The 17,571-nt window shown below is 42.1% G+C and overlaps 1 protein-coding gene across 1 annotated transcript; it reads right to left on the bottom strand.

Annotated features, from left to right (window-relative positions):
* Positions 1 to 205: 205 nt before the first annotated feature.
* On the bottom strand, positions 206 to 7,420 carry sdr42e2 (short chain dehydrogenase/reductase family 42E, member 2). Its single transcript, XM_062408608.1, has 11 exons — positions 6,983 to 7,420; positions 5,982 to 6,077; positions 5,072 to 5,129; positions 4,611 to 4,729; positions 4,446 to 4,521; positions 4,121 to 4,203; positions 3,376 to 3,513; positions 3,042 to 3,107; positions 2,422 to 2,485; positions 2,242 to 2,315; positions 206 to 910 (listed from the first exon to the last, which is right to left on the bottom strand). The coding sequence occupies exons 1-11, from the start codon at positions 7,418 to 7,420 to the stop codon at positions 659 to 661; spliced, it is 1,464 nt and encodes a 487-aa protein (XP_062264592.1). The 3' UTR covers positions 206 to 658.
* Between the last annotated feature and the right edge of the window lie 10,151 nt (positions 7,421 to 17,571).

Genomic DNA, 17,571 nt, shown 5'->3' with positions numbered 1-17,571 from the left:
TTTATTGGCGTGTTATCAAACTTTGCAACACGCCATGGTCACACCGTGTGATGAAAATCGATCTTTGAGTCAATGTGAACACGTTCAGGGCGACTCAGGGGGCACGTTGAGCCATTTTTCCACGCCTGTTGTAAATTCTTCCAGAATACGTACATTTTCACCACTTTCTAATTTTCTGCAAATTTTGGTAAGACATGTTAAAGTCCTCAAAAAGCCAATTTATTTGCCTGAAAAAAATAAATAATAATAGGGCGTCACTGTCTGTCAGTGCCTGTCAGAGCTCAGGCCCTAATAATCAATCACACTCTAAAGATGCACAAATCTCAACAGATTTTTATCATAGAATCAAAACGTATATTATGTAAATACACTCAATAAACAAAGTAAAGTTTGTAAATCAAATTTTCTCTTTTTAATGAAATCATAGTTACCTAAACCGAAGACAACACAACTCAGGATCAACACTTTGCAGCAGTCTGAAGGATCATCATTTTTAATCAGACACTCGCACATACCGACATCTAAAAGGTGGAAGAGATAGTTTACTGACTTAATTCAAATAAAATTACATAAGTGGACATTCTGAAAATTATTCTAGGGCATATTTTACTGCATCTATGTTGAGAATACACATAATGTCCAGTGCAGCATTGCCAGTTCAGCTCTGATTGAGTAAGCAGGACCACGCCAGCAGCATCAGAGTGAAACCCAGCAGCAGCAGCAGTAGCACAAGGGGCCGGGGCAGCTGCGAGCTCCAGGAGAGGTGGAGGAGAGGTGAGCTGGAGCGCCGATGCTGGGACTTCAGGTACAGCTCCACGGAGTCCTCCAGGCTGTACGGCTTCGGACAGTAACCCAGCTCCCGGTGGGCTTTGTCAATCTTGAAGGTGTGGCTCACAGCAATGGTCCTCACCTACAGTGGTAGATGAGGTGTTTATCATAAGTTGTACCTCAGCCGCAGAGAAGTTTAGATAATAGATAGATAGATAGATAGATAGATAGAGAGAGATAGAGAGATAGATTGATAGATAGATAGATAGATAGATAGATAGATAGATAGATAGATAGATAGATAGATAGATAGATAGATAGATAGATAGATAGATGATAGATAGATAGATAGATATAGAGAGAGATCGATAGATATAGAGAGAGATAGATAGATAGATAGATAGAGAGATAGATAGATAGATAGATAGATAGATAGATAGATAGATAGATAGATAGATAGATAGATAGATAGATAGATAGAATGTTTGTTTTTATGTTTTTATGGGGTTTGTTGATAATATCAATAACCAGACTTCTCATTAAGAGTATCGATCACTACCAAGTTAATTGAGTAGTGAACCTTGGTGCCGCTCTCCGTGCTGTTTACATTTTAGTGTGACATGTGAAACTACGTGTGCTGTCACACGACGGTAGAACCTGAGAGTTGCCAGGATCATTCAAGACCCAGCCGAGAGGTTTGCCCGACCGCGGCTCACCTTGGAAACAGCCCCTGTACTGAGGTCACTTCCTGTATACGTGTTCTTGAACTTCCTGTTCTGACCCGCAGCAGTTTATGTTTTATTCACCGGAAAACCATCGATCCTCCAGCCAGCAGCTGTCTGAGAGGAGGATCTCCAGGTGAAGGCCCACGGCACTCAGCTTTGGTTTCTGCCTCATCACACATTCATGAGGAGCCTACAGGCCCCGACGGCGGCTCCTTAAGATGCATTGTTAACCCTCAGTCTGATGCAGTGTAATCATCATGTCTTCTAACAGTGCTACAGACCAGCTAATGCTCTTTGAGGGATTCCAGTGACCATGACCACTTCGAAATGTTCTTATCTGCTAAATCTAGTTTCGATCCACTCAGCGCTCACTTTGGTTTTTCATAGTTTATAAGAGGCTGCAGCAGACAAGGAGGGGGGGGGGGGATAGGGGCTGATAGGAAAGTACTCATCCGAGAGACTTAAACAAGAATCTACTGATTCTTGAGCAGGTAACCTAATCTGCAGCACACAAGACACACACTTTATTTTAGGCACACGTGCATATGTTCAGCTCAACAATGTGCAGCTCAGAGTCACATCTTCATCATCTATAATGTATCTCAAACAGTTCACCCAGGGGCACACAATGAAGACAGCACACACACACACACACACACACAAAGAGAGAGAGCGAGAGAGAAAGAGAGAGAGGATAAAAACACACACAAACGCTCTTGAGCAGAAAAGGCAGGATCTCCATCATTACCTCACTTCTGGTAAAGAGGAGAGGTACTTTTATCACCGGCCCCAGAACTACATGCAAGTATTCCACCAGGATGGCTGGAAATGGTGGAGAAACATATGGAGTTAGTTACTTTAAAAACTTTTAGAATTTTGTGTGAGTACAAGCTACAAGAAGCACAGGTTTGAGGAAGAGATGAGCTACCTGCTGAGTAGACCAGTGAAACTGGCAGATTTATCAATGGTCTGCTGTAGCCCAGCTTTTCAAACTGCAAAAGAAACAACATAAAAGATAAAGGGAAGTCAATTTCAAGGAAACTGTAAATGTAAAATAGAAGTTTTCATAGATGAACAAATACAGTGTTAAGACCCCAGCAAAGAAGTGCTTGGCAATAACAGAATATCAGTCATTATCACAATATCATTTTCATTAACAAAGTTTCAATGTACTGTTCAGCAAGTTACATTCTCTGCCCATTAAGGGGGGGGGGGGGGGTTAACCTTCAAACTTCACTTGGGAGAAAAAATCTGTCTTTAAACTAAAAATAAATAATGGTGTTTTATCGTTTATCGTGATAATTACCAATATCCACTGATACGGAAATGTTCATCTTAACAAAATATTTGGCTGCCTAGCATGTTACCAGGAATGTTCTAAAAACAGCTGATCACTGTAGTTTTGTAGCAATCATTACTATTTGATGGGGACTACTTTCAGCTGCGGATGAATAAACATTTAGTGTTCCAGTGAGTATTTCCAGGAGCAGTGATTATGTGGACGATAATGAAAACACAGAGGATCAGTATCCTCCTCCTTTAACTCACCAAAGGTGTCAGCCACTCAAACAGGTTCACTGAGACTCCGTCATTGATGAAATAGGCCTGTCCACTCTGCACAGGACCAGAAATGAATGAGTTAAAAACAAAAGATTGCATGAAAGTGATTGTATAGTTGACACCATTGTTGTTCTCCGTTCTAGTACAAGAAAAAACACCACTACTCATCTTTCATGTGGCGTCATTCACTTAAGTTTGACATGTTTTCAGGTGACAAAGGGATGAGATGAACTTTTTTAAGGAGTAATTCTTTGTGAGTTCAAAGTTTCCCGGTCACATGAACGTGTTGGTTGTTTGTCCGGCGGTGGACGATGACACTCACAGCAACACAGCTCCTCTTCAGTGTGAGGGCCTCGGCTGCCAGCGTGTGGGCCAGCACCAGGTTGTCCACGTGGACCCAGTTCATCCTGGCCTGTGGGTCCCCGAAGCGGAAACTGAACAGCCGACGCTCCACGTTCACCTGAGTGAAGTGAGTGGGAGCAATTAATTAGACAGACAGATTTTCTTGTGTTGCTTGTTTCTGGTGAGTTTTCACAAGCCACATTACTCCCGTTTTATTTCCTTTCATCATAATTCCATCATGGCTTAATGTCTTTTTTTTGGTATGTTTTCATATGTGTTTATTTGTCTGTTATTCAGCAGGATTACACACAAACTAGTGTGCAGATTATCATATGAACTTGGTGTAAGGAGGTGGTTTGGGTCAAGGAAGAACACATTCAATATTGGAGCAGATGGGGCTTTTTTCAACATTTTGCTTTTTTTGTTTTTTGGCTGCCACTATGTAAGCATGTTGGGGTCAGTATTTTGTCCAAAGAAATTTTGGAATCGAAACATTGGCCGACAATAAACCCAGACACCTCTGCCAGGTACAGGGAAGACTGGAAAGAAATGTGGTTGTAACTAGACGCCCGAGAGCTTTATCAATAATGTAAACATTTCAGGCTGGACCAGGGAGGCTTCAGACACTCACACAAGATCTGTATTTTTTTCCCCAGCTCCAACGCAAAAGGAATTCATCTTTATATCAGTACACAATAAAGGCAGGTTTTGTTTGAGTCCCTCACCATCACTCTGTGGAGGTGTCTCCTCTCCTCCGGTCCATAAATGCCACAGGGTCGCAGGACACAGGTCTGTAGAAGCCCACCACCTTCACAGGACAGAAAAATAAAATTCAACAAAAGATTATGAAATCTTCTGAAACATGAGGTAATATCAACAGTGGAGGGAAATTAGGCCAAAATCTTGACAGTGGTCAGCATCAATAATTATAGTTTTAGCAAAGACAGGCTCAGGTGGTTTCCTCTCTGATGCTGTGAGTTATAATCCATTGTGCATCATGATCATAAGGGTCCTGGCACTCAATAGAGGGAATACCTGATGGTTTCCCACCTTTCAGGGAGCATCCATTGGCTGAGAGCACCATCTGCTCTGCGATGGCTTTAGTCCTGGAGTAGTGGTCAATGTGCTGGAACAGAGAGAAACAGTGAACCCCCCTCTTTACATCAGCGGAGGCCACTTTTTAGATTAACTTGATCCTGTTTCATTTTCACCGACCACGTCGGGGGCCACATACGGCACCGACTCCTCATCACCATCCTCAATTGGCTTCCCAGCAAACACCACGTTGATGGTACTGGTGTACACCAGCCGGGGAATGCTCCTCTCCTTACACACTGAGAGAGAACAAACCACACTGTACCAACAATATACACGTAACGCTGCTATAGAAATATATCTTTACATCAAGGGTATGAAGAGTAAAATAAATTAATTAAGAAAACTGATTTATATACATACAAAAACAATAATTGGACCATTTGAGTGTTGAAGCCTTATTATGAGTTCAGATAATTGTTGGAATACATAAAGAGAACTGTGTATTTTGCCCATGATTTGCATTGGAATCAGGTTATGACAGAATATGGATGAATATGTTTAGTGTCTAAATTATGTTCAGAAATCACTGGGTAGATTTATTGCCATATATATGAAGTGGCAGGTGTTGGTGATCCTACCATTGATAACATTATTAGTTCCTCCAACGTTGACTGACTCCACCTGCTCTTTCTTCAGCTGGAGACATAAAGGAAGACAGAGTTACTTCTCGCTAACAGAACTTTCCTTTGAGGATGCATTAACATGACACTCTGCGACTGTGGGGAGAGAAAAACTCCCATTTAACAGGAAGATACCTCCAAGAGAAGGAAACTCTGCGACCATCTCATCTATCTGCCATGATAGGTTGTGTCGGATGGGGGAGAGAACAAGGAACCAGTTGTGTAACCGTCACATTTGCATGATACTTGTTATCTTAAGAAACTAAATTTAAAATTCAAAAAGCACAAAAGACTTTTTGTATATAGGTGGGATTGATTTCATCGAGAATTAGCAAAGCACAGAGGGCTTCAGGGACGTTCGTCCCTCTCACTTAATTTTTTTCACACTTTTTCACTTTTTTCACACAAAATCTAAACATTCAAGGTTTTGAGGAGCACGACATTGAAGTGAAAAAAGGTGGATTGAAGCCTCCTGTGTCTTGAGCTGCACAAATCGAATCCACCTGTCGGCTGACGATAAAAACTACAGGTTCGAGGAAGAGGAAATGTAAAATCTGGAGTTAGAAAGAAGTGGGTCGAAGATGCATTAGCCACTCTCTAGACATCAGGGAAATAGTTTGCATTGTGGGTAATGTACAGATAATGCCTAGTTTGGACGAGAGAGAAGAAGGTGTGGTCTATAACAGAAATAAGCTATGTTTGATAGCGAATAGACATTGGGCTTTTCTTTTTTAATTACAGCTTCAGTGAATTATTCCCGCAGTCAAACCGGCAGCACTTTATTATTCCATGAAAGATTCTTATTTGTTTACTTTCGTTTGAACGATTAAGTGTAAGAAGAAGCTGACAAGTTCTGAGGGGAAGTCACCTGTTCTGGACCGGACATGCCATAAGACGCTGTGTGGAATATACAGTCGACACCTTCACACACTTTGTAAAGGGAGGGATAGTCTCTGATGTCACTCTGTAACAAAGACAGAAGAAGAATTACCTGCAGTTCATCAACAACAACTGATCTGCAAGCAGGAGTAGAAGTCTTTGATTTCCACAGTGACAAACAGAAGCAGCAGACAGGTCGGGAGCTTTGCAGTTTCCATGTGGTGATGAGAATAACTCTCCAGTGAAGGGAAAGGACAATTAAGGTGAGTGTGGCATGGGGCCTGCAGGTGAAACCCGAATCATGTCTCCACCCTCTGTGACTCAGTCAGCAGCTGGCGCTCCGAGTCGGATCACTCACCTGTGTCTGTTTCCAGCCGGAACGCAGACTAACCAGGGAGACACACCAACGCCGGCTGATGCAAGGAAACGCTAGAGTTGATTTTCAAGTCTGTGTTGAACACTGTAAACTACTGTACTGTGTATTTTATGTCAATTAAACCTGGAAGTAAAAACAAACCGTGTTGCTGTGAACAATTAGAACCACAAGAGAAAATATATATTTTTTTACATTTAAAATGACGGAAAGAATATGCGTTGATTTCCATTTGAGTTATCATCATTTGCAAAGTTAAATATTAAAATGAATTTACCAGAGGAAATGGCTAAAAGGGCTTGTTATGTCTAGAGTCATATTAAAAACTGTTACAGCTTATAAACAAGATTTTAAAACGGAAATATAAGTGAGATTCTTCCCTGTTTCCTTGAAGGATTCTAAGAAAGATGTGATGAGTAAATATTAATGATCTCCTATATGATTAGCATATCATACTGTATTGTATCTTAGTGTATGTTTCACAGCATATCCTATTTTTATTTGACTGTAATTGAGTCTGGACTTGTACTGAATCATTTAGTGTGGGTGTATAGTTATTGTTGAATGTGAAATCCAGGGGAAAAATAGAGATCATGCCCATTTACACTCCCCCCTACCTGATAGAAGACGGCTCCATCAGGGACATCACAGGGGGGCTTGTTCATGTCCAGCAGGATCACCGACATCCCCTGGAGGACCAGCTCCCTCCCCAGCCGGAAGCCAAAGTACCCTCCTCCCCCCGTCACCAGCACCTTCCCCATGGAGACACCCCGGGCCAGCGGCGCCTCCTCTCCCAGCCTGGGGGCCGCACAATCCGGGCTGCCGCAGCCTGCCGACGTTGCTCCATTCACCCGATGTCGGATTGTGACGGCCGGGCTGGAGACGTTGGCCGGGGTCAGGTGGTTGACCCACGGCTGGTGGGCCAGGTGGGGGAGGTTGTGCAAGTGGTGTGCGCTGGCCTGCAGGCGACAGAGGGGGGCGCTGTGACAGGGAAGCTGCTTCACCCGGCATAGAGAGCCCCTACTGTCAGCCATGGTGGGTCCACACAGCTCCATGGAAGTCCTGATGGGTTGAAGGAGGGAATATCGATTATTTACTGTTTTTTATATCATTAAAATTTGACCTGTGCAGAATAGCCTCACTTATGTTTCATATTGGGTCTCAGCTTGTTCCAGCTCTTTGTTGAAATTGAAAATACAGTATGTGATGTTTACGCTGAGGGAAACTTATTTTATTCTTATCATCCATATTTAGCTGGTTTATATGGACTAGTGAACTTTTAGGATATCCACTATCATTTAGGAACATTTTCTGTATTTTATCTCATCGTGAATAGCTGTTATCAGCACAATGCTGAAAACAACAATGCTCCATCCATAAAACATGTTTTATTCAAACAAGGTCATATAATTTCTATCAATTTTTTATCTCAAGCTATTTTCAAAATTCTCAGACCTCCTTTTATTCTTTTATTCTCTTAAGATTTGTTTCAAACAGCGCTCTCTGGTTTTAAAATCACTTCATTTAGATTTTGTCCTTGTGTGGTTTTTAATGTCCTTGTACTGCTGTACACTGAATCTGACTCTGAGTATGAAACGTGCATGTGTCCCTTTATCCTCATGCACAACTTGGTAATGATATATCATGGATCAGTATTCACTCCACTGGTTTCATCATGAGCCATTATGACAGCTAAATACATTGTGCTCAAGCAGGATCCTTTTGTATTTTTAGATAAATGAGCAGTTAGGAGTCCAAGTGATGAATAAACGATGCGAGGCTCCGGTCACCATCACGTGTCATGTCTGCTCCCTACTCCCCTGAGGCGCAAATTAAAACGTTTATTTAATTCACTTACCTTAATATCGTCCTGTGGGCCTCTCACGTGCACACCCGTGGCGGCCGGCTGGTGGAATAATCCGGTCTGAAGGTTCCCTCTGCGCTCGGGGTTCCTCCCGCTGCGTCGCCTCCCTCACCTGTCAGTCACCTGCGCTCACCTGAGCACCGTAATGTGTGGACACAACGCGCAGATCCTCTTTGTGCGGCTCTTCTTTGTGCAGCTCCTTGGCGACTCCTATATATATATATATACGCCCCTGAACCCCCCCCCCCCCCCCCCCCAACAACTGCCAGTTTTTTAATCATTTTTCATGTGGGATAAATAAGTTCCCCTGTGGCACTCTCTTAATATTTAATCCACTATCACAACAAATACAGCACTTGGATTAGGTTTCACACAAACACTTTGTGCATTTAAAATAAACAGATTTTGAGTGAAATGTGAGAAGTTGTTAATCCGACACAAGTTGTAAATGCATAACATGTATGATCATTAATGAACATCTTTTATAAAGGCTTTATGATGATTTTACTGAACACCACATGGCATACATATATGAGATATGCTTATGGATTTCACAGTTTCCATAAGTTTTCATATATGCAATGAAGTCTGAAGTTGTCACAAAATTGCTTCAGAGCACAGTTGTTAGACCGTTTTTTTTTTTTATCGTAATTAATATTTACAACTTGAACAAAAATTATTGATTTATTCACCATAAGTCATCAACCTTTATCAAGTCAATGTCGAAAAGTAAATAAATGACGTTGTTGCTGCTTTTTTCCTTACTGCTTTCAGCCAGTCACAGGCCGAGCTGGTCATTAAACCAATTTGCAATTATGCAATAACTTTGGATCGATAACTGCAGGAGCACTGTGAAGTATTTATGGATTTATCGTGCAATTTCCCATAGAAAAGATGTCCACAGGGTCAGTAATCAAAGCTCTGACGTCAAATGAAGAAACAGATGTGTCTTTGGCGGGACACCGGGCAGGTTAACGAGGCAACTCACTTCCTCAGTGTTTTTGGGAGAAGACAGAAATAGACGCTTCATGTTTTATTTAGCTGACGGCAGACAGTCTGCCAAACCCGAGCCCACACTTAAATGCACTGCTCCTAATTAAAGGGGGGGGGGGGGGGGGGGCAGCAGCCAAATGACTGAGCTCTTGTGTATAAAACTGCATTTAAGAAAAAAAGTGTATTTCCCCTCTTTTAACGGACAAGTGTGTGATGTGTTTATTCACTTCAGTTTACAATTATACCTGTTTGGGTTAAACAGAAGCTGTGGAAATAGTTTTCTAGAACCTTGTGTCTCTTTTTTGTATTTTTGGAAGAAGCACATCGTCCCTGTGGAGAGGCATCACGTTCAGTTACCGATTTAATCCCTCAAAGCTGAAACCGTTAATTTAGTATACAAAGTGTTCTGGAAGTAAACTCATAAAAGAGAGAGAGTAAATAGTTTGGCGCGTTAACTCATCACATGGCCGACAAACAACCATACAACTACAGTCAGTTTAGAGTCTCCAATCGATCTAGCCCCAGTTTGCATGCGGTCACTGGTTTTTTCACAGAATCCATCCCAGAGGTCACAAGTTGTGTCAAGGGTCAAGAGGCGAAAAGTCACAATGACTTGGTTCCATTTTTCTGTCTTTGTGAATCAATGGGTAATCTGACCTTGTGAGGCTTTAAGTATTAATAAAACAAGTCAGCATGAGAATTAGAAGTTAATCTTTGTCAATTGAGGGAGAGCAGGTAGACACTAATCCCTTTAGGGATGGCACTGCTTTCTGTGACACCTGGAGGTGGAGGAACACGCTCAGTGTCTGGTTGCATGCTGTGGCTACACACAGACTCATCACAGAACATGACACACTTCTACTCCACAAGACTTCAAAGGGAAATGTATATCTCAAAAGTAGATGTTACATTTCAGTTTTCACAAATCAACTCACTGGTTGTCCCCTGACATTTCGATTGAATATTGTTAGTATCTGTACTTTTCTCTTGATTGGTGGTTTGTCAAATTTGAAAAGAGGGAAAAGTGCAGAAACAGCCCAAAATTATTGAATATAAATATGACAAAAGAAAATTAATCAAATAAAGAGCACTATATCATGAAATCTGAGAAGCTAGAAACTGAAATATTTGGTGGTTGGCATTGAAAATAACACTCTGTCAGTCAACTGATAGATTACTCCTCTAACTATTTCAGGTTTAAACTAAATAACTCATATAGTAACTAAAGCTGGTTCCCTGTGCGCCGTACATGGTCGCTCACTGCTCTGTGTGTCCTGCACCAGATGGGTCAAAAGCAGAGGTTAAATTTCCCTACCTGCATGAGTGTGCCTGTGCATGTCTGTGCATGTGTTTGGGACAAATAAATGCATCTTAATCTTAAAAGTGCAGTTGTTTTCTATTAAATCTGGAGTAGAAGTATAAAGCATAAAAGTAACTCTTACAATGCAGCGTGTGAGTTTGTTAATATAAATCACACAAAACTTGGCCAAAAACAACAACCAGGCCTGACCCGCTGCCGTCTTTCCTCCGCTGCTCACGTGTTATTTCAGCACTGGCTGCGATTAAAAAACGTTGACTTACTCTCTGATTAAATGCAGCCCCAGCACACCTATCAATCACTTTCATCGAGGAGCCATCACCTCGTCTGACCTGTTGCGGAGGGGAGGGGAAGGAGGAGAGCTGCTCTAGAGCCAGACCTCCCTAACTGTCAAAGACTCAATATAAACAGGATGGACATCAACTCCCAGAAGCCCAGATACAAGACATGAAAGATGTCAAATGTGCATGGGACTATTTTAAGCTTTGAATTGGACAAAATGCATTTGCATGAGGATCAACAATATATTTTAGTTTAAGTAACTGCGCAAAACAAAGAGAACATAAATATTTAAAGGGATAATTCCATGCAAATAAACTTATCTGTGCAAGGGGGGAAAATTAAGAACATATCTAAAAGATATGTTCTTAATTTATGTGGGTCCACACAGCTCCATGGAAGTCCTGATGGGTTGAAGGAGGGATTATCGATTATTTATTGTTTTTTATATCATTCAAATTTGACCTGTGCAGAATAGCCTCACTCATGTTTCATATTGGGTCTCAGCTTCTTCCAGCTCTTTGTTGAAAATACAGTATGTGATGTTTACGCTGAAAGATGTAAAATGTGCATTGGACTATTTTAAGCTTTGAATTGGACAAAATGCATTTGCATGAGGATCAACAATATATTTCAGTTTAAGTAACTGCGCAAAACAAAGAGAACATACACATTTAAAGGGATAATTCCATGCAAATAAACTTATCTGTGCAAGGGGGGAAATTAAGAACATATCTAAAAGATTTGTTTAGTACAAACCATAACAGAAAATATAAGCAGAATAAGGATATAAGTAGTTAATTAATATCATTAATAAATAAATGTTACTCTCAATGTATTTGTTTAGAGTAAACACAATTTTAATTTCTTTATATTTTCTTTGCGTCCAAGCTGACAGACTGAAGTGAACTGGAAATAAAAGTCCACGTGTTCATTCATTGGGCAGCAGGAGGCGCCAGACGACTTTATTTGAAATTGACTTACTGGTGAGGTGCCCGTTGTGAACTCGCCTGCTAGTCAACATTATTCCTTGTTATTAGTGAGTCCTCCTCAAACTGCTCTACAATAAACTGTCTCTCATTACTGTTTGTGTGCCAGACGTTGTGTGCACAGCTTTTGCTAAACATTCTATGGTGCTGATTGAAGGTAGAAAACGTTGTGTTCATCCTACCTGGTTTATATACAGTAAAGATTTTACAGTTTGTCCTATAAGGAAACTGAATTAGCTTTATAATTGTTCACGTGTGTGGTTTCGAAATAAGTTTGAATGATTATTACCCGCTGTTATATTACATTGCATGTTTGATAATTCAGAGGTCACAGTTCATCTCGCCACTGAGCTTCACAGCAGCAAACCGTCGTGCTTGTACTTTGAAGACATCATGATGACATGTTGCTGAGAAAATGAGGCAGATAAGGTGAAAATAATTGGAGTTGTAAGTTTAGCAGAGGGAACGTGTGAAGTGTGACTCTGACGGTCGAGAGGATTCGCAGCAGCTCTCGAGGAAATATGGTGGGGGGGGGGGGGGACAGCGACAAAGATAGAGCTGTCACAAACACACACACACACACACACAAAACCATAAGACAGTTTCCAGGCAGGAAATCGACATGCACAGTGGATGACAGGGCCCCAGTCCCATGTGGGTGGAAGGTATTGTGAGGTAAAGGATCCATCTATATTCACACAGTGTCAGGCTGAGATCCAACCTGACAGAAGGAGAGAAAACAGAGATGTTCACGACTTGTGTGTGAAACTCAGACAGGCAAATAGGGACTGCAGATTAACTGACTAAGAAAAGGAAATAACCAGGAAAGATCTAGAAAATGTGATGTTATTCATCTTGTGTACACAATCTAAAACCCGCTGTCACAGAGTCACAGGCAGTGATGCACGCTGTGTCATTATGTCATCAGAGACTATTGTGCTTTCAACTTGTCACGTTACACAAGAAAAGCGCAATCACCCAACATCTCTGCCTCGGACACAATCCAGTGAAAATTCTTTACATAAAGAAATGCAATGAGATATGATGGCAGTTGTTTTTTAGTTTTTGGTTGAAATGACTAATTGAAGTGGATGAGTCATCTCATTCCACGCTCGTGTTTGGAAGCAGGAGGTCAGGGGAAAAAAAAGGCAGCTCGGAGGATGAGAGGATTTGAAGCTAAATCAATTAGCCTGAATTTATGTATAACCTCCTCAGAGCACGAGCGAGATAACGTGAGAGGCTGAGAGAAGGGAGGCCGCACGGTACCAAGAGATGAGCGCCGAGGCAGTGGATCCATTTTATTTATTAAGATGGAAGAGTACGTTATAAACGGCTTCATGGTGATTAGACCCTCAGTTACTGCCTGTTGATGAGAAAACTGTGTTGGGGGCAAAATCAGCAAGTGTCTGAAAACTAAGAATATGTCAGTTGAGGAAGATGTATTCACCTTTTTAACCCATTAAAAACCTCCATAACAAATGACTGTGTTTAAAATGTAACTTAAGGATAAATAATTACCATTAAGATGTACTTTTAGAATTTAACAATTATCATCTGCATCCTGGGACATGGGGTTCTGTGTCACAGGCCGGGGTTGGGGGGATGATGTCAGGTCTAGTCCAATGGCTCTCAACCTCTGGGTCACAGGACAAATCTGGAGGGTCATGAATTTCTGGTTCATAAATCCACAGAAGTATAAAGTACATTAAAAGAAGGTAGCGATACCTAGTTTAGCATGTCTTTGCATGTCTTTGCATGTCTTTCGTGTAATTTATTCAACAGCACTTGAGGTATTTTGGTCCGGACTGATGCGGGGGACCAGCTGACAGACCCTGGACTCCACCGCTTGCATGGCTAAAAACAGAAACAAGTGTGTGTGTGTGTGTGTGTGTGTGTGGGTGGCATCAGTTTTCAAACACCAGAGGCTGATGTGCTAGAAACTGTGGGAGTGATGGAGTTTTATTAGTCTTACGTAGTCGGACCCATCTGCACAGTGCTGTGTCAGCTCTCTGTACATTCACTAAGCTCATTAACACACACACACACACACACACACACACACACACACACACACACACACACACACACACACACACACACACACACACACACACACACACACACACACACACACACACACACACACACACACACACACACACACAATAATGTTCTGGTAACTAGGCCCCATATGAAGTTACTGGTTTCAGTTCTGTTTCTTGTTATTTGAGCATCTTGCCTGTATTACACGACATAGAAGGGAGACAAAGGGAGAGAAAGGAGGGTGACATGCAGGGAAGTCCCCGGCAGGCGTAGAACCAGGGATGTTGCAGTTGTGTGGTTGTTTGGTATCATAGACCACTGACCCTGCTCACTGGACACAACACAAGATTATTTCCTTATTGTATCATACACTCATTTTGACTCAATCCCACATTCCTCTCAAAGCAGTAGGACATATTTAGGAATGGGAAGGATCTGTTCAGTTGATGCTCTTCTTCTGAAATCCTCCAGTAGCTCACGGAAATGTCCGAACGAATGTCGGCGTCTCTGATGGATTTTTTCAGCTGATTTGGTCTTATACCTGCTTCCTTCCTCCGCAGCCCAAATCAGCTCAGCTTCATCTCTCTCGGAGATATAGGAGGAAGAAATTAAAGGACGAGCTGCATCATTGACGGGAGGGGGAAGTCTCCCCTGCTGGTGAACAGTCGACCAAGTATTTGGAGGGAGGATAAAGCTGGGTATGAGGATATAATGGAATCTAGGTGACAAACAAATAAACAAAATGTATTCTCCAAAACCAACAGAGCGATCTGAAGTGAAATTCATCTGCAGATCACATTGTTTATTATTTATAAATGTCACAATAGCCGCTATTGAATGTTGATCTTATGCTTCCACAGCTACTTTACTCCCTGCACAGACCCGAGGCCCATTTAATTTGTTTCCACAGTTTATTATTTCTGCTTCCTCCTGGCTTTTTTTTTTTTTGCTTTTTTCAAAATACCTAGGACACAATCTCTCACAAAAAGCCCGGACAGAAAGCAGCACAGCAGTGCAGATAGAACTGAAGCAGAGTTTGACAAACAGCTTTCCTCCAAGCGGCTGCTCCCGCTGAGGTCAGAGGCTCGCAGGCGATCGATATCTGGCAACTCACCTTAAAAAGCCATTGCTTGGGAGCTCAATCAGCCGAGTAGCTGCCCTGATGCTCCTGGTGGCTATCAGAGGATGGGGGGGGGGGGGGGGGGGGTAGAACATGGTCGTGAACAGCTTCTTGTTTCAAATAAGTTATTTTTCTGCAGCTCAATATAAGACACAAAAACATTTAAAAGAAACAACAGAGTGTGCAACTGAATGAAAGTAAGAATTCATTCGGCTCTTTTATCATCACAGTGACTGCAACGTCCTCCAGTCGCCCCTGACCGCACTCACACCTTACACAACAATAAAACACAACAGCCTCTCAAAGCGTCTCTTGGTTGAGCTTCTCTCCAGACTAAAGGGAGGCAGTGACCGGAACCCATTCACTCAAACCAGAACCACATCAATCATTCATATTCCCTGGCACATAAAATACTTTCTGTCCCCATTCAGCAGTTGTTGCTTATGACCCGGAGGTCTTTTCATGATGGCTACACTGCTGCAGGCAGCTACAGTGTGGAGGAGAGCATGCTGAGGACTAAAGAGGAGGGAGCAATAGGAGGAAAGATGGAAAAGGAGTGAGAATGAGATTGTTCACGTGGTTTTATGTCGATCCGTCCTCGACTTTTGGTCCAGAGTGAATTATCTCCACAATTACCTCCTCCAAGAAGATTATGTGTCCATCTACACTCGTTTGTCTGTCAGGATTACACAACAATTACTAGACAAATTACCATGAAGCTTGGTAGGAAGGATGCGATATGGATCAGGGAAGAGCCAATTCCATTTGAAAGAAAATCACCATCAGCGGGTGGCTCCAGGAATTATTTTTCACTTTCTTTAACATTGTGAGATTGGGCAACTTTCAACATTTCCCTTGACTTCTCAGAGAATAATTCATAGATCTTGAGATCTGATATTTATGAGAGTGTGCAGTTTGGTATCTAGTTTATTTAAATATGGTTTCACAAAGAGACTGTTGGGCCTTTCCAGACCTACACACTCTAGGTATTAGATGGATCACAATGAGATATTAATGGTCTCCGGAGGACAACCTTATGTCTATTGATTTTTTCCGATCACCTGATATTTCCTCCTCAACCACCTGCAGGATGAAATTCTTGTATTTTAGTCAAATGTCAACTGGGATTGGCTCCAGCTCCTTCAGAGAGTAAACGTTATCGATAATAGATAGAAAACACCTGCTCATCTGCTAATGTCTTAAGCCTAGAACTTAAGTTGGGAGGCGATTAACTAATACACATTGATTAACATCATGTGGAAGATTTGTTTAATTATCACATAGAGCTAAACTAACCATTGCTGGTTCCAGCTTTATATCTAATGCAAATGTAAATATCAATCAGCACATCTAACAAGTAAATCCTCCTACTTCCCGGAAACTGTTGAGCAAGTATTTTGTGGGTTCCTCTTATATGTTAATCTGTATTTTTGGCTCATTGGAATTCAAATTTAACTGCCCCCCCCCCCCCCCCCTTCTAAGCACGATGTTTTCTTGGTTCAAGTCATTTTCCATTAGATGTCTAAAGTTTTGCTGCAGCCAGAGGAATGCTGTGTCATTCCTCTTTGGGTCTTCGGGGCCTTTCAGCATGATTACTGAGGTATTATGACAGCTGGCCAGCTCACTGCTCCCCCCCCCCCCCCCTTTGCTCTGACCCACCTGGCCTATCGCTGTCGGAGTCCGGGGGACAAAGAGATAGGGCTGTCAGGCTACAGATAAATCTGTGATCCCTCTCGGATTAGACGACACAGGAAACATTAAATGCTGAACACGAAGCTTGTGTTGTTACAGGCATTAATTGTTACTGGAGCTGAACTATTATGTAATGTTTACAAAACACTCAGATTTTTTAATGTTCACAACATGAGAGACTTTCCCTTTCAGACTGTCAATCCTCATCTGTTGGTGGCATTGTTAACTTCAGATAAAGAACCAAGCATCTTTGCACAGCAGGATACAGAAAACTCACTGTGTTCCTCTGAGTGCACACACACACACACACACATTTAGTCCTATCCCTCGCGCAGGCACAGACTGTTCTCACATGTACCCACGCATTCCCCCAGTGACTCATCTAAAATAACACACGAGGCATATCAAAATACACATTAATACCCTCGTGAAAATAAATGCTGGGGCCCAGCAGAGATAAACAGTGGTCAGCGGACTTGTTCTCGGGGGCGTGAGAGTGTAGAGCCCGCAGCCCCCCCACCAGCCCCCCACTGCTCCAGCAACAGCACCGCAAACGCGTCAACATCCAGGGGAAACCTGAAGTGACTGAGCAGCTCCTCAGGGTTCCACCAGGGGCTGTGTGTAAACAATAATATCCCGGACACGATGACTGACCAAGGTCCGGTGATCTGGTGGAGACCTTTGACCTACAAAATCAGTTCAAGCTTGTGTCAAAAGGAAAAGTGTATTTTCTCTTTTACTTGAGGTCTTTGACACACACATTCACAGCTGAAGAAGTTTTCCAGAGATGCGGTAGTAAAATCGTATGACAACATAAATCAAAATGCACTGGCGGCATGTTCTTTTTCTTTTAATATCAGTCTCGGTTACACTGCTCCTGCACCTGAGCTTCCCTCTGTTAGGTTTCT

This window comes from Platichthys flesus, chromosome 16 (genome assembly GCF_949316205.1).
Source record: "Platichthys flesus chromosome 16, fPlaFle2.1, whole genome shotgun sequence".
Lineage (NCBI taxonomy): Eukaryota > Metazoa > Chordata > Actinopteri > Pleuronectiformes > Pleuronectidae > Platichthys > Platichthys flesus.
This window is presented reverse-complemented; position numbering and strand designations above follow the sequence as displayed.

Excerpts from the sequence above, each read along its gene's own strand:
- sdr42e2 (XM_062408608.1), bottom strand. The coding sequence starts at position 7,420 with ATGGAGCTGTGTGGACCCACCATGGCTGACAGTAGGGGCTCTCTATGC. Across the intron at positions 5,130-5,981 it reads GCATGTCCGGTCCAGAACAG|CTGAAGAAAGAGCAGGTGGA; the intron begins GTGACTTCCCCT and ends TTATGTCTCCAG. Across the intron at positions 911-2,241 it reads TCCTCTTTACCAGAAGTGAG|GTGAGGACCATTGCTGTGAG; the intron begins GTAATGATGGAG and ends CTACCACTGTAG.